The 23,685-nt window shown below is 38.7% G+C and overlaps 1 protein-coding gene across 1 annotated transcript; it reads left to right on the top strand.

Annotated features, from left to right (window-relative positions):
* Positions 1-14,666: 14,666 nt before the first annotated feature.
* On the top strand, positions 14,667-22,621 carry wnt5a (wingless-type MMTV integration site family, member 5a). The gene is made up of 5 exons (XM_084388377.1): positions 14,667-15,184; positions 16,277-16,374; positions 19,320-19,567; positions 19,882-20,174; positions 21,523-22,621. The coding sequence occupies exons 2-5, from the start codon at positions 16,286-16,288 to the stop codon at positions 21,979-21,981; spliced, it is 1,089 nt and encodes a 362-aa protein (XP_084244503.1). The 5' UTR covers positions 14,667-15,184; positions 16,277-16,285; the 3' UTR covers positions 21,982-22,621.
* The last annotated feature ends 1,064 nt before the right edge of the window (positions 22,622-23,685 follow it).

Here is a 23,685-nt window from a genome sequence, read left to right as displayed (position 1 = left end):
CGGGGCGTTTCAGCGCAAAGAGGAGGCGTGTCCCGGCGCAAACGTTCCCTCATGCTATTTTACAGGTTTAGAAAACAATTGCGCCAGTGACCGAAAAAAAACAGTTTAAAGTCAGTGGCGCGTTGCGCATGTTATTCATATGCTATTTTAAGGGTGCATGCTTGGCCTTAATCAATGTAGTTTGAGCACAACGCGCATACACTTTGATTCTCTCATCTACACACAGACGCAGCAGTTATCATTTTTGCAAATCATACATTATTACGATAGAACGATAGAACGATAGAACGATAGATAGATAGATAGATAGATAGATAGATAGATAGATAGACAGTTTATTATAAAAGCATACATCTAGCTTACACATTTACCCAAATTATCATACACCTGTTTAACCGAAGTTAATTTGGGTGTGTTTCTCCATCCCTAACGTCCCTGATGAGAACGTCAGTCTCCTCGGCCTTGAACCGCTCCTGTCGTGCGCCTGGCAAATCCGCCGTTATAATAGGAATCCGCTTTAGAACAAGCGCGCCTGCTCTTAAAGGGAATGTGAGATGTCGCTCTGATTGGTTTATTTCACGTTACGCCCAAACCACACCTATGAATAATGAAGCTACTTCAGACCAACACATTTTAGATTTGCGCCAGGCGCAAGAGTCATTTATCCCGCCGGGAAAATAGCAACAGCGCCAAGACCCGCCCACAAAGTTACTTGCGCTTTGCGCTTTGACACTTGCGTTTCAGATCGTTAAAATAGGGCCCTCAGTCTTTATTCACCTTTTTCCTCATGGTTTCTCAATAGAATTCATAAAAGTATAGAACAGAATAGTATAGAATAGTATAGAATAGTACAGTATAGAATAGAATAGAATAGTATAGAATAGTATAGAATAGTATAGAATAGTACAGTATAGAATAGAATAGAATAGAATAGTATAGAATAGTATAGAATAGCATAGAATAGTATAGTATAGTATAGTATAGTATAGTATAGTATTGAATAGAATAGAATAGTATAGAATAGAATAGTATAGTATAGAATAGAATAGTATAGAATAGAATAGTATAGAATAGAATAGTATAGAATAGAATAGTATAGAATAGAATAGAATAGTATAGAATAGAATAGTATAGAATAGAATAGTATAGAATAGTATAGTATAGAATAGTATAGAATAGAATAGTATAGAATAGTATAGTATAGTATAGAATAGAACAGAATAGTATAGAATAGAATAGAATAGTATAGAATAGAATAGTATAGTATAGAATAGAATAGTATAGAATAGAATAGTATAAAATAGTATAGAATAGTATAGTATAGAATAGAATAGAATAGAATAAGTATAGAATAGTATAGAATAGATAGTATAGAATAGAATAGAATAGTATAGTATAGTATAGTATAGTATAGAATAGAATAGTATAGTATAGTATAGAATAGTATAGAATAGTACAGTATAGAATAGAATAGAATAGAATAGTATAGAATAGTATAGAATAGTATAGAATAGTACAGTATAGAATAGAATAGAATAGAATAGTATAGAATAGTATAGAATAGAATAGCATAGAATAGTATAGTATAGTATAGTATAGTATAGTATAGTATTGAATAGAATAGAATAGTATAGAATAGAATAGTATAGTATAGAATAGAATAGTATAGAATAGAATAGTATAGAATAGAATAGTATAGAATAGAATAGTATAGAATAGAATAGAATAGTATAGAATAGAATAGTATAGAATAGAATAGTATAGAATAGTATAGTATAGAATAGTATAGAATAGAATAGTATAGAATAGTATAGTATAGTATAGTATAGAATAGAACAGAATAGTATAGAATAGAATAGAATAGTATAGAATAGAATAGTATAGTATAGAATAGAATAGTATAGAATAGAATAGTATAAAATAGTATAGAATAGTATAGTATAGAATAGAATAGAATAGAATAAGTATAGAATAGTATAGAATAGATAGTATAGAATAGAATAGAATAGTATAGTATAGTATAGAATAGAATAGAATAGTATAGAATAGTATAGAATAGAATAGTATAGTATAGAATAGAATAGAATAGTATAGAATAGAATAGAATAGAATAGAATAGAATATTATAGTATAGTATAGTATAGTATAGTATAGAATAGAATAGCATAGAATAGTATAGTATAGAATAGTATAGAATAGAATCGTATAGAATAGAATAGTATAGTATAGAATAGAATAGTATAGAATAGTATAGAATAGAATAGAATAGAATAGTATAGAATAGAATAGAATAGAATAGAATAGAATAGTATAGAATAGAATAGTATAGTATAGAATAGAATAGAATAGCATAGAATAGTATAGTATAGTATAGAATAGTATAGAATAGTATAGTATAGAATAGTATAGAATAGTATAGAATAGAATAGCATAGAATAGTATAGAATAGTATAGAATAGAATAGTATAGAATAGAATAGTATAGTATAGTATAGAATAGAATAGTATAGAATAGTATAGAATAGAATAGTATAGAATAGGATAGTATAGAATAGAATAGAATAGTATAGAATAGAATAGAATAGTATAGTATAGAATAGTATAGAATAGAATAGTATAGAATAGTATAGTATAGTATAGAATAGTATAGAATAGAACAGAATAGTATAGAATAGTATAGAATAGAATAGAATAGAATAGAATAGTATAGAATAGAATAGAATAGAATAGTATAGAATAGAATAGTATAGTATAATATAGAATAGTATAGAATAGAATAGTATAGAATAGTATAGTATAGTATAGAATAGTATAGAATAGAACAGAATAGTATAGAATAGTATAGAATAGAATAGTATAGTATAGAATAGAATAGTATAGTATAGAATAGAATAGTATAGAATAGTATAGAATAGTATAGAATAGAATAGTATAGAATAGAATAGAATAGTATAGAATAGAATAGAATAGAATAGAATAAGTATAGAATAGTATAGAATAGAATAGTATAGAATAGAATAGTATAGAATAGAATAGAATAGTATAGAATAGTATAGTATAGAATAGAATAGTATAGTATAGAATAGTATAGAATAGCATAGAATAGTATAGTATAGTATAGTATAGTATAGTATAGAATATTATAGAATAGTATAGTATAGAATAGAATAGAAAAGTATAGTATAGTATAGAATAGTATAGTATAGTATAGTATAGTATAGAATAGAATAGTATAGAATAGTATAGTATAGAATAGTATAGTATAGAATAGAATAGTATAGAATAGTATAGAATATAACAGTATAGTATAGAATAGAATAGAATAGAATAGTATAGAATAGTATAGTATAGAATAGAATAGTACAGTATAGAATAGAATAGTATAGAATAGTATAGAATTGAATTGAATTGAATTGAATAGAATAGTATAGTATAGTATAGAATAGAATAGAATAGAATAGAATAGAATAGTATAGAATAGAATAGTATAGTATAGTATAGTATAGTATAGAATAGAATAGAATAGAATAGAATAGTATAGAATAGAATAGTATAGAATAGAATAGTACAGTATAGAATAGAATAGAATAGAATAGAATAGTATAGAATAGTATAGTATAGTATAGAATAGTATAGTATAGTATAGAATATAATAGAATAGAATAGTATAGAATAGAATAGTATAGAATAGAATAGAATAGAATAGTATAGAATAGAATAGTATAGAATAGTATAGTATAGAATTGAATTGAATTGAATTGAATAGAATAGTATAGTATAGTATAGAATAGAATAGAATAGAATAGAATAGAATAGTATAGAATAGTATAGTATAGAATAGAATAGTATAGTATAGTATAGTATAGTATAGTATAGAATAGAATAGAATAGAATAGTATAGAATAGAATAGTATAGAATAGAATAGTACAGTATAGAATAGAATAGAATAGAATAGAATAGTATAGAATAGTATAGTATAGTATAGTATAGTATAGTATAGTATAGAATAGAATAGTATAGTATAGTATAGAATATAATATAATAGAATAGTATAGAATAGAATAGAATAGAATAGTATAGAATAGAATAGTATAGAATAGAATAGAATAGAATAGAATAGTACAGTATAGAATTGAATAGAATAGAATAGAATAGAATAGAATAGAATAGAATAGAATAGAATAGTTCTAATAGGGGCTCATTGTAACGCAGTGTGACAACATGCCCCGCCTGTGCAACTGTGATTTAAACCCGGCGAGTGTGTTCTGCCGGTCAGATCAGCATTAAAGAACTATCTCATCTGTTAAATAACAGGTTGAAGATTAAAATAATATCAGATTTGTCTCATTTTATATAAACACAACAAACAGGAATGAAAAATGTACGTATGTAAGAAATGTACTTTTGCTATTGTTAAATGTTCAGTGAAATCTTCCAAAGATTTCTGAATTGTGGCGCAGTGTTTTCTCTATATAGTGTTGATATGGTAACTAGTAATAAGTTTGGTCATGCTGGCGTGTGTGTGGAAGTATTTAAAACAAGCGTGTGACAACTAGCCCCGCTCACCTCTACTACAGCGGTTCATGTGTAGAGCAGATCTGTTCTAGTGTCAGGCGATGCATCAGATCATTATTCCAGTGACGTCCAGCCGAAAGTCCTTCACTGATCTGCTTCCCTGCTAACACAAATATATTCTAAGAATGTTTTGATATTGTCGCCTTTGAGTTATGAAAACATTATTTCTAAATGTTCTCTGAACTTTCAAAAGATCCAGTCAGTTGGCCCAACTTTATCAAAGCAAACTGATAAAAACATAGACCCAAACGAATTGTTATTTAAATAGTTTAGGCTTATGTTCAACTGTCCTCTTGTTCACACAGGCGCTGTATTAAGAACTGAATTGAATGGCTGGATCTTACAGTACAAACACACCCTTACGAGTAACAACCCAGACAGCAGCATAGTGTCGGCCCAGATCCGGCACACGTGGAATCCACACAGATGTGAGCCAACACTGTTGCTGTCTGGGTAAACAGATTTCAAGCATTCAAATGAATTCAGTGAATTCTGGATTAGTGAATATGTGTGAGTGTTTACAGTAAAACCATCGAGTTATTGAGCAGCAGACAGAGACACACGGCCAGTAGACGTGAAGAAGAGGGAATCACATCACAGTTAAAACATCTGGGATCATCAATGCTTCTTTCCTTTAACACTTCTTTCCTTTAACACTTCTTTCCTTTAACACTAACGCTTCTTTCCTTTAACACTTCTTTCCTTTAACACTAATGCTTCTTTCCTTTAACACTTCTTTCCTTTAACACTAACGCTTCTTTTGATGCTGGTTCTGATCTCTCCTCCTCCTAAGGCAGTGGATGTACACCTCAGCCCTACACAACTCCACGACTGCGACTGCTTTCACTGCTGTACACAGTTACCAGACACACTGCAGGGCATTGAAACAATGAGGTCGCAGTGCATCTCACATCCAAACCAGATCAGAGCGATTCATAAACAAACCAAGCTTATAAACCCAATAATCAAGGACAGGCATAAATACTTCGACACATGGAAAGCGAGGGATGTTTACAGTGACTAGAGCGCAGGTAAAGCCTCGCAGCGCTGGTAGACTGGCATGATGTGTTGGTTTCAGTGATTCAGCATGTGCTTGTGTTCGACGTGGACCGTGTGCATTGTTCTGAAAGAATACAGGATGGTTGTGTGACAACAGATGGTTGAGCTTCTCTGTTTTGTGGAAGTCTTTGAGTTTCACATTCTTCTTACTCATCATCATCATCATCATCATCATCATCATCATCATCTTCGTCCCAGGACACACTTACACGAGGTGTACATGTCTGACTCAGATGGGTCAGATGTTAATGGTTATCTGAGCTCCTCTACAGGTTTACAGCGGTCTGCAGAGTTATTAACTGGTGCTCTGCGGCTGATGTGGAGCCTGAACACTGACAACCAATAGCATTGCTATATAGAGGAGCAATTTACCATGTAAACTTGGATCATTACAGACATCTCCCAATTTCAATAAAAATAAGTGAAGGTTTATGACGTCCTAGTGGACCTTAGACATCATATTTAACACAGGTCTGCAGGCGAGTCCGTCTATTTTGTGCAACAGATTCATTTATCATCTAGAACTCCGAGTTCCCACTCGTAAATGATATTTCCCACTTGAGGGCTCAATAGCTGTATTTCTACAGTAATGCTGGCATTTTAATATAATACATTTAGGATGTTTTGATGAACAAAAACAGGTCACACTTTAGATGGTCCAATTCTCACTATAAACTAACTATTAACTGTGACTTTTGCCCCAATAAACTCCTAATTACTGCTTTTCAGTAGTTAGTAAGGTAGATGTTAAGTTTAAGTTTAAGGGATGTAGAATATGATCATGCAGAATAAGGCATTCTATGTGCTTTATAAGTACCAATAAACAGCCAATATCCTAGTAATATGCATGATAATAAGCAACTAGTTCATAGTGAGGATAAAAAAAAAATATATAAAAAAAAGTGTTAGAGAGAAACCTAAAGTGTTAACCACAAATAATAATGTGTGTAGTATTGGGAGTTTTTCATTGTTATGTACAGTAATTAACTCATTAATAACAACCCATGCACTAACATCAACACATTTCTTGTATATGTATTGCTGTGAAATGGCTGTACTTAAGGGGCACATCATAATTAACTCACGATTGATTGATTGATTGATTGATTGATTGATTGATTGATTGATTGACTGACTGATTGACTGACTGACTGATTGATTGACTGACTGATTGACTGATTGACTGATTGACTGATTGACTGATTGATTGACTGACTGACTGACTGACTGATTGATTGATTGATTGATTGATTGATTGATTGCTGCTGAGCTTTTAAGAGCTCTGAAAACCATTATATTTTGGGGGGAGGGGGACTGGATTTACATTATACACACATAAATATGGACCTTGGGGCAATAAATGAAATTATTTAAAATGTTTTTAATTTAAGGAAAATTCCACAATGTGTATCAGTGTAGAAAACCATTTAAATCAGATTTCATTAAGAGGATTTGTTTGATTATTATTTTTGATATTTGTTTCATTAGTGATGTAGACCCTTCAGGCACGGCCCTTGATTTCCTGTTTGCTGTTGTATTTGCTGAATATGAGGGAGGACAAAAGAGAAGAATTAGAGGCTGCGAATGGCAGACGGGAATGTTGGGAAAGAGATGCAGGTCTAGACAGATCCAAACTGGAACTCAATGAAGACACGTCTTGTGTCACAGGTGTTAAAGATTGCACCACGGCCTATCATTAACAGCGAGATCTCAGAGCAAGTGTCAACATCTCCACAGCTCAGTCATGTGTCCCTGAGCAGAGAGCATGAACACCATGAACACCATGACCTCTGTGAACACAAGACTATAGTCAGGTGTGTTTATGGCCCTAGTGGAGCAGATGCTCATCAGAACCAGCTATGAGGAGCTGTGTAACCACATGGCATCCACTACTGGGTGGATTCGCACCTTCCATCTTCTGGAGCCGACATCTCACTCGGATTAGGCCAAACACCTGTTCAAACTCTAGGCAAAACTGGACAGCTAGATGGGGACACTGGTTTCCCCCTGAAAGTATCTGGGAAGGACATTGACCGAGTAAGAGAGCATCCACATGTCAGTAGGCGTAGAACAACTGGTTGACGATCACACGTTGATCTGATTGGTTACAAGGTAGTTTGTGACGTCAGAAACACCAGCGATTTCAAAGCGTGTGTTTGAGACTGTCTTTGGTTCACTGCAGTTTTAAGGAGGAAATACTCAGCAATGGTGTCGACTTATGAACTTACACATGCTTTGTCTTAAAGCAGATTAAAAACACCACATAGACACATAAACAACACTAAAAGCTGGATTTTCCCTACAGGGGGACTTTAATGATCTGCAGTGGTGAGCGAGTCCTGCTCCTGGCTGAGGCAGAAAGGCACAGATGTTCATCTGTCTTCTCGTTCCTCGAGCTGGAGAAGCTCCTGTGATCTGCAGGGGCTTTGGGCTGGTCTCCGCCATGGTAGAGCGTTATGGCTTGAATTCAAGGCTTGGCGGCGAACTGATGTTCTTTGTGTTGAAGCCTTCCTGCCTGGTGGACCATCTTACACTGTCATCCAAGAGCTTCGGCAGAGATGGGACCGGATCGGGCTGAAGCAGAGGTGAAACAGACCTTGTGTGATATGCTGGAGCTGGGAGTAGAGCCAGATAAGGCATCTGAGATGTCACTGTGGAAGTGTAGCTGCCGGGAGCTTAACTGGGAGGCTGAAGAATGAAATCGCTCATATTCAGGGATGAAAGCCGATATGGTTCTGGCACAGGCTACGGATGACTATGCACTGGCATCTATCGCCAAGTGAGGTACGCAGTTGAAGCCGTAGGTTTCAAAGATGACTGCTAAGATGTAGTGACTTGACATCCGAGACTATAGCCCAGTGTGAGGCTAGCTGGGTCAGCCCAACAGAACACGGCTCTCACTGGGAGATAAAGGGGTTGGGTGTAGATGTGGCTGGTAGAACTTGCAATGGTACTGACTGAGGAAGCAAAGGGGGATGTCCTGGACATCTGGAGCCAACAAGTCACTCGGCCTGACCACAGGAGGTGTGTCGCTCCATTTATAACCGTTGAACATGCCCTGAACGAGCCACGGTACGCCACTTCCCACGCATGAGCTGTGATTTATAAACACACGTGACGGGAGAATGTGCATCTGTAAGTTACTCTGATCATTCTGGAGACGGAGACGTTAGGCGACACCGATGATGATCTGAGGGATTGATGAAGGAAAACCACTTTAATATTAATTATGAGTCCTAATCATAAATACAGTGCATGTTCACAATAACAGTTTAAATACATAAAGAATGATTTTTATATGTTTTACTTCTGATATACACTTTTAGATGAAATATGCCATTGTTATTAATGGAGTTAAGCACTTAAATTACATAAAAAATCATTACAGAGAAGTTACAAGACTTTTTAAGACTTTTTAAGGCTTTTGAAGACTTTTCCTGTGGCATGATGTGTGTTAAAGGAGAACTTGGTAACTTTTTTAACTTAATAAAACTGTCTAGAAATCATTTGGATGGTTAAACAACCTGTTCTGGTGATATTGGTGACTTTCCCCGCTCCCCCCAGCGTTCCCAGGTGGAAAAGAAGTGAAGAAGTGACTAGAGTTCGCTAGAGTTACCGAGTTCTCCTTTAATGTTCGCTTAGCGCATGATAATAACTCATGATCTGAGGAAATATTTTCAAGCAAATAATGATCAATAATACACAATAAGGCCTATCTGTTTAAATAAAAAATATAAAGCAATTAAAAATAGTATTTGGCTAGTGGAAACGATTGAGAAAAACTTTCTCTGAAATGTATTTGATACTATTTGATTTATTCAAACACAAGGCGAGGATCGGCTGCTAAATGATTTTTAGTGATGTAATGTGACGCACATCCGTATCTCATATTCTCCTAATGTCTTGTACTGTTAAACATGGGATCATGTGGATGAATATGCATATGCAAATGATATGCAGATGAGGATATGCACAGTAAACCGAGGCGTTGTAAGCTCATATATGGTTATTTCGGGGAGGAGACGCATGTCCACAATCTTCCTCTGACTGGGATTATAAAGGGAATTCTGCGCAGGTTCTGGCGTACGCACGCTTTTATACGTCTTTGCCGTACGCCATTTTGGCTTTCGGACGCACGTACACTTTTAGTTAAGATCCTACACACAGGTTTATAAGTAAGAGCCCTGTTCTCTTCCCGCTGATGCTAAACTCACTCTCTGATTGTCCATCTTCTCCTTGTTGTGCCACTGGAGAAGTGTAATGTAAAGTTCTGTGGTAATGCCTCTTCAACAGACTGTGTTTCACACACATACCTGCAGGAGATCTGTGCACACAGAACATGAAGCCCAGATTTACCGGCTTTATGAAACTGCACAAAGCAAGAACACACAGGTCTCTACTAGCTCACCCAGAAACTAAGATATATTTACAGGCTGCTATAATAAGCACGTTTGGGGAAGAACAAATCACAGTGTTTGACAGGTTAAAGGCGTCCGATCTGTGAAAGACTCTCAGAGGTTCTGGGGGAAATACTTTGTACACACTTATACAGAGATAACAATATTAAAAGTGCTTCAAAATAATCTAGAAGGTTAAATGTGGCTCTTAATTTAGAAAGATGTGTTTAATGTAGTATTCTGTACAGTCTGCAAAGTTAGATGATTGAAATGGATGAAACTGTATTAGTGTTTAAGAGGAATAAAATCGCTCGCTGGTGTTTCTGACGTCATAAACGACCTTGTAACCAATCAGATCAACGTGTGATCGTCAACCAGTGGATCTCTGAGCTGAGTGAGTGAGTGGAGGCGGGGCTCATCTGCATATTCATAGAACCGCGCATACTAAATGAGGCAAGGGTGTCGAGTTACATTCAAGATCTTTTAAGGCTTGAAAAAAAAAATCTAAGAAAAAAAGGCTTAATTATGTAATTTTGGTGATTAAAGATGAGTTTACGGGCTAAAATTGTTACTTTGTACAGGGGCTGGTTTGTGTTCTCTCTCAGACAGGTGACTCAAGTCTTTAGACTGCATTTTCACCAACAACAGTATTTTTCTGCGCTTTAAAAAGCTCTTTAAATGGCCAGGTGCCCAGTTCTCTCTCTCTCTCTCTCTCTCTCTCTCACACACACACACACACACACACACACACACACACACACTCACTCACACATACACACAAAAGAAACCCTCTTGAAAACACAAAATTTAATTCTGAATATGGTTAATAATGCAATTGTGATGTATATCAAACTGAGAATGTTTAGTCAGTCTGAAGACAGCTCGAGTAACTCAGCGTTTCCCAGAAGCCCTGAAGCCTGCGCTGATCACACTGAGCGAATGGTCTCGATTATCAACTCGGGTTTACGACGCTTTTGGGAAACGCAGCCCTGCTCTAAACTCTCCCAGCGACAACACCACACACTCATGCTATTACTCCAGGGCTTCTCTACATCAGATACACACTCGTGATTATGATTTTTGTAGATATACCTGTAGCTTATTTCCTGTTGGTCTGCAGTCCATACACCATAAATGTTTGAAAGGGAATGAAGAACGTCTTCTCTCTCTCAGGCAGACAGCACTGTGTGTTTTTACAACTGCTTACACACATTTCCAAAACTTTGCCTCTTTTTTTCAAAACTTTACACACAAATCCAAGAATTGAACACAGAATGTAAATTGCCTCACATCTCTTGCAAAATGAAGCACTGCATTCAAAATATCACAAACATCTCAAAAGCAAACATGTGTCTTAAGGTGATGATATGTTGCTGAGCGAATGTTGCTGGGCACTTTCCCATTGAAAATAGGCAATACATTTCTGTCTGGATAATTGTTATCGGCCCTGTGTCTCATCTGGCTGCCCGTTGACGGCAACACTGCTCAGAATGTTGCCCTGTGGGTCATCACCTTTAGGTTGCAAACACCTTTGCCATAATATTATATTTTTGGATGTATCATACACACACATATTCAAATCTGTTTGTGACTACAGTATTACACAGTATTGACCTTTAATAGGCCTATTCTGAAGCCGTGATTGGTTGGCATACCTGTCAAGTATCCCGTTTTGTCCGGGAAAGTCCCGTATTTTACCCTTCTAGCCCGCCGTCCTCCCGTATTAGTATTTTCTCGTAAATCTCCTGTATTTTAACCTGCGTTATTAAAGGGATACTCCACTTTTTTTCGGAAATATGCTCATTTTACAACTCCCCCAGAGTTAAACAGTTGAGTTTTACCGTTTTAGAATCCATTCAGCCGAACTCCGGGTCTGACGGTACCACTTTTAGCATAGCTTAGCATAGATCATTGATTCTGATGAGTCCAGTAGCATTTCTTTCAAAATGACCAAAGAGTTTCAATATTTTTCCTATTTAAAACTTGACTCTTCTGTAGTTAAACCGTGTACTAAGATCGACGGAAAATGAAAAGTTGCGATTTTCTAAGCCTATATGGCTAGGAACTACTCTCATTCCAGCGTAATAATCAAGGAACTGTGTGGCTGTACCATGGGTGCAGCAGGCGTAATGATATGACGCAGCGCCTGAAAATAGGTCTAATAGGTTAGTCAAACTTAGTCCCGGTCACGTTGGAAGAAGGTACCGAGCTGGGGACTATTTTCAGCCGCACAGTTCCTTGATTATTACGCAGGAATGAGAGTAGTTCCTAGTCATATAGGCTTAGAAAATCGCAACTTTTCATTTTCCGTCAATCTTAGTACACGGTTTAACTACAGAAGAGTCAAGTTTTAAATAGGAAAAATATTGAAACTCTTTGGTCATTTTGAAAGAAATGCAACTGGACTCATCAGAATCAATGATCTATGCTAAGCTATGCTAAAAGTGGTACCGTCAGACCCGGAGTTCGGCTGAATGGATTCTAAAACGGTAAAACTCAACTGTTTAACTCTGGGGGAGATGTAAAATGAGCATATTTCCGAAAAAAGTGGAGTATCCCTTTAAAAAATAATAATACCCCGGGCCCGGGCGGAGTAAAAAAAACATTCCCAATCTGAGCTCTGTCAGCAGCCTCGCGATAACTGCAGTGGCCTATACTGGGACTGAGGTTAGTGTGTGAGGTCAGTCAGTGTCAATGTCAACACAGCTAGGCCTATCATTGGCTTCATGCACAGCCGCACTACTTCCTGAACTTCAGCCAGCTCCTTCCTGTCTGCCATTATTGGACAAACTGATTAATCCAGTGTGCCTGACCTCAGTGGTCACAACAACAATAATCAGACACACCTGGATTAATCAGTTTGTCCAATAATGGCAGACTTCAGCTGGCTGAAGTTCAGGAAGTAGTGCAGCTGTGCGTAAAGCCAACTGTAGTTTATAAGTGCTTGACAAGTGATTTCAGCTTTCTTGTACACCTGTCTTCAAATGTCAGGGATACTGGAGCTTGGTTGGGGTGGTGGGACTGCTCGCGGTGGAGCCGGGACATTTCCCTTACTTTCAAAGCCAAAACTTGATGGGTATTCGGTAAAGAGTGTTTGCACATGTGAGGAGTGTGTGAGTCAGTGAGTGTGTGTGTGTGTGTGTGTGTGTGTGAGGCTCTGATGAATTACTGTGTTTTGATTGGTTGTGTTTGAAAGAGGAAATCAAGAGACTTCCTGTTAGATTTGTGTGTGTGTTTCATAGAGAAGTGTGTGTTGTGGTTTGCAAAAAAAGTGTTTTATGACATCGAAAACTGAGTCGAAGGCCGAGAATGAGTGAATGGTGTTGCAGATTTGGAGTGTGTTTCTGGCGTTTGAGTGTCAGGTTTCAGAAAGTGTGTGACAGAAAGGATTGTGTGTGTAAGCCGTTGTAAACATGGAGAAGAGCTTCCATTAAAGCATTCCCTGAGGATGGCGTTTGTTCTGAAGTGTTTGTGTTAATGTCCTCGTTTAGATGTGTGTGTTCTGGGAAATTACACGCACGCCATAAAATGAAAAACACTTTCTTCCCTTCTTTCTTCAGGCTCGTTTATTGCAGTTCATTTCGATGATCATTGTCAAGTAAGCGAGGTGATGCTAAAGTGTGTTTCTGCTCTATCCGCTCAGTCGTTTCTCGGGATCTTTTGGGCTTGACGTGGGAACATCACGGGAAGAGACTCGCCGTTATCCCACACACACGCGGGCCTGCTAATGGACATCAGACATGTGGGAAACAGGAGAATCTGTCGGTGTTTAAGGTTCGGAAGTTCAGGGCTGAAAATGAAGATGCTTTTCAATGAAGTTTTCTTGGTGCTTTTCCAACAACAGTGTATTATCGGCTTTTGAAGGAAGTAGCTTGTGATTTTTGTAATATTATTGGAAATGATTGTATTGATTTCATGAATCTTTTATTAACTTCAGTGTTGCTTGGGATCATCATTATTAGTGTGTTCGGTTAGACACACACATCCGCCTCTGTGCCACACATTATGATACTACTTTTTATCTACATGATGATTTTTGACTGTTCGTTTAAACCAAGTTTTTCAGATAATTGTATTTCACATGTTGTTATAATGACTAGTTGTGTTCAGCTGATCTTTTCCCTGAGGTCTGCTTAATATGTCCGTACAGTTTATATCAAAACAGTTATAATTTCTGCCCAACACCTCTGAACAGCAGAGACACAGTAATGCCATCATGGGTTATGACTGTTGAGCTGTGATGCCCTAGTTGATTGTTTATAGTAATTCCTATTAAATTTGTAATTTAAGTTATTTTAATAAACTGTTCCAAATTAAATGTGATCTGTTAATGAACATGCACCAATGTATTACTCTAAAACGAATTAATTATATAACAAATACTATTTAAAATAATAGAAACGTTTTAAAACAGACTATATCTTTTGCTCAGTGTGCCAGTAGGAAAAAACACGTTTACAAGACTTTATTAATAAATCAGGTTATGTCTCGGTAATGACGTCGAAACGTACTGGATATAGCATTATTAAACACATGTTGAATGCATAGCAATACATGTTATTATTTAAAGAAGAGACGAATGATCAGTCGGACAGGATCTGTTCCTCTAGTGCTCGAGTGTGTGTCACAGGCGGAGTCTGCAGTGTGAACATGAACAACTCGTGTGCACTTCATCACTTCATCATCACTTCATCAGACTCTGAACACAGACTAAAACTGGACATTTACTCTCAACAACTGTTTAGCATGCTTTAACGCGCGGAGCCTGTGTGATTATGCGGATTTATGAGCATCTTATACTTATACACGAGATGAAGAATCAATATTTGTAGGCTGTTCGATGAGAATCAATCGCGAAGATTTTCTCTCTCCTGGAATAACATCGGCGACATTACCTGAGTGAAGTTTTCTTTTTTGTAGCATGCAGATATTTGGATTTACTTTTTTTCCGCCTAAACGTAGTAATTTTTTTAATAGGTCTTGGGGAGAAAGGTGGAAACATCTTCAGCAGGATTGGGAGTATTTATGAAAATCTTTGAGAAACACTCACTGGGATTGCATTTTTATCAGCCAATCTTCCCAGAGCGGAGCTTTTCCTGACTGAGGATAACACTGGAAGCAAAACTCAACCGAATTTACATCTTGGACAAAGTGTAAGTTTTATCTATCTATCTATCTATCTATCTATCTATCTATCTATCTATCTATCTATCTATCTATCTATCTATCTATCTATCTATCTATCTATCTATCTATGTTTATGGCTCCATCTTGCGGTTTTAGTTTGACAGTGTCATCATTAATTCATGTATTTTAAATATTTATTCTAACGAGATTTTGATAGTAGATCGACTCTTCTGGTCTCTCTGAAGGAATAATCGTTATATTAATTGCTTTTAGAGAACTTTTCCAGGAATACATTGACTTGTAAATGGGATTTACATCTACATTTACAAGTATATTTGAATTTTTAAATTTTACATTTGTATTGACAGTTTTAACATTTACATTAAGATTTTAGTTTTACATTAATATATATATTTTTTCCCTCTGATGTACACATGGACAGATCGAGCGCTGCACTGATTCAGTGATTAGGATATTATATTATATAACCCTGTACATGATTATGGGCCAAATCCCCAAACAAATATTGGCTTATCTTTTAAACATAAATATATTTATTTTTTTTCACTTTGGGGAATTTAACAGTAACCAATTAAACGATTTTTTTTTACAGTGTTTTACCATTAACATTAGGATATATTTTTTCAAGTTATTTATACATATACACATTTTCAGCTAAATATAACTATTCGAAGATTTACATTATCATAATGTATACTATTATGAACAACACATTATGCTTATGTAAGTGGGCTTCATTAATAAAATTGTACCTAATAGCCTATATACATTCATACTCTGCATTTTCAATTGTGCATTTCATATGAGAAGTAGTTCAGTTCATGTGTGTGTGTGTGTGTGTGTGTGTGTGTGTGTGTGTAAAACTGAGGTTCATGTTTCTACACTGATCTTCTAAATATGAGACAGGTTTTGTAGATTATGCAGACAGATGATATAGATTATTTTACATAGTTGGTTTTTACACTTTCACACATAACTGGGATCAAAATGGCATGCAGTTATAATCTCCAACTCTCTTTTCTTTATTTCGCACACACATGTGTGTATTCACACTGAGCTCTGTGTGTGAGATGTGACTTTTGCTCTTGTTTCTCCAGGCTGGAGTGATGTTGAAGCTGGAGTTGATGTGCTCAGTCTCGGTCGCCGTGACCTTCTCCGCCTGCTTTATTGTGCTTGTGGACGCCAACTCGTGGTGGTACGTGACAAAACACAGGTCATGTACAGTAGTGGATCAAAACCGTTCATCAAAGTTATACATTACCTTTGAACAATACCCGTTCTTGTCTCAGGACAACTTTGATTAACTTTTTTGATCCACCTCAAATGTTGACGACTGTATTTAGCAACAATGATGGAATTCTCAAGAACACAGACAAAAAAATCCTGATATTATCATCTCAAAAATATTGCAAGAATTAGATGGTTCATATTTTATTGTTAATGTTTTATTTATTTTGGAAATTCAAAATGTGAACAAGAAAGAGACAGTGTATGAAATGCACTAAATAAACGTGCCTTTTTTATCACTATTCTGGGAATGAGTGAAGCATCATATCATGTATCTGTCTTGGAAGATTTTAAACATTTAAAATAATCGTATCAAATAGTAGAAAATGTGTATGATGCTGTATTTTACCCGTGTTAAACTCTCAGGACCGATTTCTGAGAGACGCACAAACTGCACTTAATCACCCTGCTTATTTTCATTCTTAGATCTTAAAGTCCCCCTGTGGTGAAATTCCAGCTTTTAATGTAGTTTATGTGTCTATGTGGTGTTTTTAATATGTTTTAAGACAAACCATGTGTAAATTCGTAAGTCGACACCATTGCTGAGTATTTCCTCCTTAAAACTGCAGTGAACCAAAGACAGTCTCAAACACACGCTTTGAAATCGCTGGTGTTTCTGACGTCACAAACTACCTTGTAACCAATCAGATCAACGTGTGATCGTCAACCAGTGGATCTCTGAGCTGAGTGAGTGAGTGGAGGCGGGGCTCATTCGCGCATTCATGTGTATACTAAATGACGCAAGGGTGTTGAATTACATTCAAGCAATTTTAAAGTATAAAGATTTTTTTTCAAAGAAAAAATGCTTAAATATGTCATTTTGGTGATCAAAGATGAGTTTTAAGGGATAAAGTTATTGACTTACAGGGGGACTTTAATCAATCATGGCTCACGCTATCCATCTGCATCTAACGTCTGAACGACTGACGAATGGGGTCTCGCCCAAGAGCCCAATCACCTTCGAGTGGTACAAAACGAGCCAATGGTACACAGTACCTTGGTCTGCGGAATTTGCATCACAAGCTCCGCCCTGCTGTGTGGGTATATAAGGAGCAGCGCGTGCATACTCGCATTCAAGTTCTTCGCTGAGGAGCCGAGAGGTGTGTCCCGGCCGTTCAGCGGCACCTCGATTGTGGCAAGGGGACTTAACGTAACCAAGACGTTCCCTTTTCTTCAGTCACGTTCTGCAACGACTAACGAATGGGGTCCTTTGCAAAACGCCACAATGGCTGTGTACAAGCCACTGCTCCCTGTCGTGAGGCCCAGCACGAGCGAAGGGCTAGGCTAACGCAGTAGTTACCAAGGTACACTGGGTAGCATATTCCTGTTGGGAAATATGTAAGCACGCTGCCTTCCCGTAGGGAGGTCTTATAATACACATATGAACCGCCTAGGCGGAATACATAAGGAAGATCTCTGAGGTAACCCAGCCACAGGGTGGAATATATTTCAGCTTTGGAGATGGCAAGAGTGGAACAGATCCACCTGTGCATCTCCAAAGCGTTCCCAAATCAGCTGGACCGTCTGGGGATGGAGTCTCCATTCTCCGGGGCAAGAGAGCTGTCGTGAGCTCGTCGGCTGCACGATTTAGTGCCCCATGGTGAGGGCGGGGTCTGGTTCCACAGATTGGCAGAGGGGCGTGAGAAGGCATCGCGTTCACTTTGGGCCGCCTCTGAATGAGAGCTGGCGACAGGGAAAGAGGGGGATGAGGGCGACGAGGCGTTGCGTCGCCCACTGTCACCCACTGTCACCTGTGCCCTCTTGGGACCTGGAGGAAGAGTTAGTTCTTTCTTTGACAAATTGGGCAGAAGAAAAAGAGGAGAACAAAGAATTCTCCCACAGCCCTCCTCCGGGGGATGGAGTGGTCCTGCAACCATCTCCTGAAGAACATAAAACTCTAGCTCTGGGTTGCCCGTCTCAGGATCACCACTTTTCCTGATGCTTGACAGGCCTATGGGCGGAGACAGGCTGGACCGCCTTCCTGCGACCGTCTCCACGCTACGGCCTCTGAGCCGGCGGCGGTGTGAAAGCAGCAGTGGGCCGCCGGGGTAGCATATGTTTGCTCGCCTCAGACAAATTTTGGGCGTCCAAGAACTGCTGGGCAAAGTCCTCGACCGCACCGCTGAAGAGGCCCGCCTGGGAGATCGGGGAGTTGAGGAACCGGGTTCGCTCAGACTCCCTCATATCCACCAGGTTGAGCCATAGGTAGCGTTCCTGGACCACCAGAGTGGACATCACCTGGCCCAGGCCTTCATTAGCCCCGGGTCAGCACTGCCCTCGTGCAGTTGTTTAAGCGCTTTGGCCTGGTGCACTTGCAGGATGGCCATGCAAAGCGGTCTGGCCCACAGCTCTGTAAGCCTTGGCCACAAGCGTGGACGAGAACTTACAGGCTTTGGACGGGTGCTTTCAATTGCCACAAACATTTTATTCCTAAAAAAAATTGAGTGATAAAAAGAGAAATCCAAAATCCTCTTTGTAAAAACCTTTGACTAATGTCAAATTTTTTTAACCTGATTTCATCCAATGGTCATGTTTTTGTTCTAGGAGTTTATGCAAATATTTGCATATTTTAACATAACATTTCAGAAAACTTGCAATACAAAAATATTTGCAATTCTTTATGTAATCAATCAACTGGGGAAGTATGGTTATACCCAGACATCAACATAGTGTCGGCTCAGATCTAGCCCAAATCTGGTACATGTGGATTCAACACTTACCAGATGTGGGCCGACACTATTTTGCTGTCTGGTTATCTCTATTAGTTATTTTGTTTACCCTATTCACCTAGGGTGTCTTGCCTTAACGCAATAATCAAATACATCATCTCTGAATGCGTGTGTATATCTCCAGGTCTCTGGCGATGAACCCCCTCCTGATCCCAGAAGCGTATATCATCGGAGGTCAGCCGCTGTGCAGTCAGCTAACAGGACTGTCCACAGGTCAGAGGAAGCTCTGCCAGCTGTACCAGGATCACATGCAGTTCATCGGAGCGGGCGCACAGACGGGCATCAGCGAGTGCCAACACCAGTTCAGCCAGCGCCGCTGGAACTGCAGCACAGTGGACAACTCCTCAGTGTTCGGCAGAGTCCTGCACACAGGTACTTACATCCACTACAGGTCACAAGCAGGGCCATACTCACCAATTTCTCAAGTGTATATAATGAAGGTTAACAACCAATAATTGCCTAATAATAACTAATTTTGTGCTGCAAAGATTCGCACATCGCAACGATAACCGACCTTCTCATTAGTTTGAAGTTGAATGTTTTTAAACTCTGACATCTGAAGGAAATGATAAATGGAATGGAAAGCTTCTTTCAGATTCGGTCAGTGTTCATAAGATAAATGAAGAAGATTCAGTTGTTACGCTGCATAATAAAAGCAAATAAACAAAGCTAACTGAATTCCCCAGGGAGCCGAGAGACGGCGTTCACGTTCGCGATCAGCGCGGCCGGCGTGGTGAACGCAGTGAGTCGAGCCTGCAGAGAGGGGGAGCTGTCGAGCTGCGGATGCAGTCGAGCCGCGAGACCGAAGGACCTGCCGAGAGACTGGCTGTGGGGCGGATGCGGAGACAACCTCAACTATGGATACCGCTTCAGCAAGGAGTTTGTGGATGCCCGCGAACGCGAAAAAACCTTCGCTAAAGGCTCTGTGGAAAGTGCCAGACTGCTGATGAACCTTCATAACAACGAGGCGGGACGGAGGGTAAGACAGCAAAGTAGTATTTACTATCCTTTAGTAGGCTTAAGTGTCTTACCAAGTGAAAATAAACCCTGCGTGTGACTAGATACTGTATAGATACAAACAGACTGAAAACTCCAAAGCGGCAACCTTCCTGTCTCTCCAACACTGAAGTGACTTAAACTGCAGTTCATCAACTGGCCACTAGAGACCGGCTGCAAAAGACAGTCAATCCCATAAACCCGCATGTTAAAATGCCCAACTTTACAGCAGAAAAAAACATGTTTACAGCCTGGTGCTAAAAGTGGTTTTGGTCTATATAGCTAATTTTGCCCTTCATGAAAACTGTGAGGAGGGTGAATTTTTTCAGAACTCATCCGTTTAAATTATATTAAGCCTTAAAGTTCTGCATAATTAAGGGCGTGGCCACTTGAGTGACAGGTGGACTGCGCTGATGTCACTGCTAGCCGTTTGTCTGCTGTCTGTTAGCGTCACGTCACCTCAGCTAATCCGCCTCTTTGCTCATTTTCGTTTATCCGGGAGTGACGCTGCCAAGATGGCGACGGCCGGCTCCGCCCACTTTGGGCTTCAAAAATGCTCTTCAGAAACACTACGGGTGACTCACGGACTCTACGCCCATTTTTTTTTACAGTCTACGGTTGCAACCTTTGGATTCCACGCGTACCCAGGTGTGGGCTGGATCTGGGCCGGCACTATGTTGCTGTCTGAGGAGTTTTCCTAAGGCTTGTTCGACTTGAACCAGCGCTGCACAGACCGATCGGTGAACGACATCAAAGTACCGCGAGAGCGATTAGACAGCAGACGGCTCCATATGCTTTTCAGCCACTCTCACGGTACTATGATGTCATAAACCGATCGGTCTGTGCAGCGCCGGTTCAAGTTGAAAAAGCCTATAGACTGTCATGGACACTACGTCCATATTTTTATACAGTCTATACAGCGGCAATCCACCTGTCACTCAAGTAGCCACGCCCTTAATTATACAGAACTTTAAAGCTTTATATAATTTAAATGGATGAGTTATAAAAAAATTCACCCTCCTCACAGTTTTCATGAAGGGCAAAATTAGCTATATAGACCAAAACCACTTTTTGCACCAGGCTGTAAACATGTTTTCTTCTTCTGTAAAGTTAAGCATGTTAACATGGGGGTTGGGATTGACTGGAGCCTGTCTCTAGTGGCCAGTCAATGAACTGCAGTTTAAGTCACTTCAGTGTTGGTTTCAAGAGAGAGACAGGAAGGTTGCCGCTTGGTTGCAACATTATCTGGGTCTTGATTCAAACTCTCAGCATTCTTAGCATCTCACTTCATCATGATTCTTTCTAGCTAATAAACTGTTTCTCTGTCACAGATAGCGTCTGATCTCGCTCATGTCTCCTGTAAGTGTCACGGCGTGTCCGGCTCCTGCAGTCTTAAAACCTGCTGGTTGCAGCTCGCAGATTTCCGCAGGGTTGGCGACGCTCTGAAGGAGAAATACGACAGCGCCGCTGCCATGAAGCTGAACAGCCGTGGGAAACTCGTTCAAGTTCACTCTAAATTTAACTCTCCTACTAGCAACGACCTGGTGTACATCGAGCCCAGTCCGGATTACTGCGTAAGGAACAAGACCACTGGCTCTTTGGGAACTCAGGGTCGGCTCTGCAACAAGACGTCTGAGGGCATGGACGGCTGCGCGCTCATGTGCTGCGGTCGAGGATACGACCAGTATAAGGTGCAACTGGTGGAGCGCTGCCACTGCAAGTTTCACTGGTGCTGCTACGTCAGATGCAAGCGCTGTTCGCGCATCGTCGACCAGTTCGTCTGCAAGTAATGAGAGCCTGCCAAAGAGGAGGAGGGAGAGCTAAATAAATGATATTTATAGAGCTGAAACCATTATGACAAAGACTGATTGTTTTCGTACTATAAGTACTATGTACAGGACATCGAAAAAAACTGCAGATATCATTATATATTTATTTTCTCAGATGGTTATTTTCTAAATTTTAGGATGGATTTTAACTGAAAATAGTCGTTAAAGGGTTAGTTCACCCAAAAATGAAAATTAGTCCATGATTTACTCACCCTGAAGCCATCCTAGGTGTATATGACATTCTTATTTCAGATGAACACAATCAGAGTTATTTTAAAAAGTGTCCTGGCTCTTGGGGTAATTTTCATTGTTGGGTGAACTATCCCTTTAAGGCATGACCCAGCGTTTATCCGTTCATCTGAGGGCTTCACATGAGGGGGAAAACTATACAGTGTGGAAGTTGGTATATTCGGACACAGGGCAGGACAGGTTTGAGAAGTATTGCACTAATTCACTGGATAGCAAAACAAAACAAACTAACAAATCGTATGCACTGTGATTCATCTACTAAGTTTTCTACAGTAAATAATATAATTTCTGTACAATACCTAAAATAAAATTTGTGCAGTCCCTGTAAATAAAGTCATTAAAAGAGTAAAGTATGTTTGTCATGTTGCCAGTATATTTGTAATGAAATTGCATGAGAAGCTTGTTCATTTAATCAGATGATTCAGTCGCAGTCCTGAGTAAGTGGAAGAAACTCCTCTCCTCTCTCCTGCGTCAGTTCATCCACTCCAACTCCAGTTAATACTGAATTCTTGAAAGCTATAAAGTTAAAGTTACATGGAAGTAACTTGTTTACCATCTCTTGGATTTAAGTTGGATTGTAGTTATTATATATATATATATGTATACAGTATATATATCATAACGGGATTGACTGGAACCCATGTTCGTTTGGTCTCACACTAACGCTATGCATCCCATTAGATTTCTCTTCTAATGATTTAATAAATGATGCATCTCACCTGATCATGTGGAAGCAAAATGGCGAGGATATTTTTACTTGCCTTTCAAGATGAACCTACTTTTACAGCTCAGACAATGTCATAATGTCATTTGGACCATATTGTGTAATCAGACAAATTGTTTCCTGTGAAGAGAATTATACATTTACATATTTATTTTTTTATCATTATTATTATTACCAGGTTGCTGTCTGGATAAACTCGGCACCAGACATCACACCATAGGCTGACAAAAGATGTAGAAATTAAAGTTAAAGCTCCAATCTCCTCCCGAAAAAAGTCTGTTGGTTCCTCAGTGACTACTTCACTCAGAGAAGCTGTCAATCACAGCTGCCAATCATGATGTCACTCCCATTTTATAGCATCAAATAACTTGCTAAAACAAAACTTATTTAAAAAGAAAACGAACTCTTGAACTTTTATCAGCATGATAAAAATGACCTAAAATGACAGAAAATATCTTTGGAAACATTTTTTTTGAAGTATAATTTGATTGTTTACTTTGGCTCACGTCCCATTAGACTTCATGGGGAGGGCGAGGTTCATGAGCTATACTGGGACCAGCCACCGGGGGGGCGATCGAGACTCTGGGTTTATGAGCTATACTGGGACCAGCCACCGGGGGTGCGATCGAGACTCTGGGTTTATGAGCTATACTGGGACCAGCCACCGGGGGGCGATCGAGACTCTGGGTTTA

This window comes from Rutilus rutilus (genome assembly GCF_951802725.1).
Source record: "Rutilus rutilus genome assembly, chromosome: 19".
Lineage (NCBI taxonomy): Eukaryota > Metazoa > Chordata > Actinopteri > Cypriniformes > Leuciscidae > Rutilus > Rutilus rutilus.
This window is presented reverse-complemented; position numbering and strand designations above follow the sequence as displayed.

Coding starts and splice junctions, on each gene's coding strand:
- wnt5a (XM_084388377.1), top strand. CDS start 16,286: ATGTTGAAGCTGGAGTTGATGTGCTCAGTCTCGGTCGCCGTGACCTTC. Junction 19,568..19,881: donor CGGCAGAGTCCTGCACACAG/GTACTTACATCC, acceptor TGAATTCCCCAG/GGAGCCGAGAGACGGCGTTC. Junction 20,175..21,522: donor ACAACGAGGCGGGACGGAGG/GTAAGACAGCAA, acceptor TCTCTGTCACAG/ATAGCGTCTGATCTCGCTCA.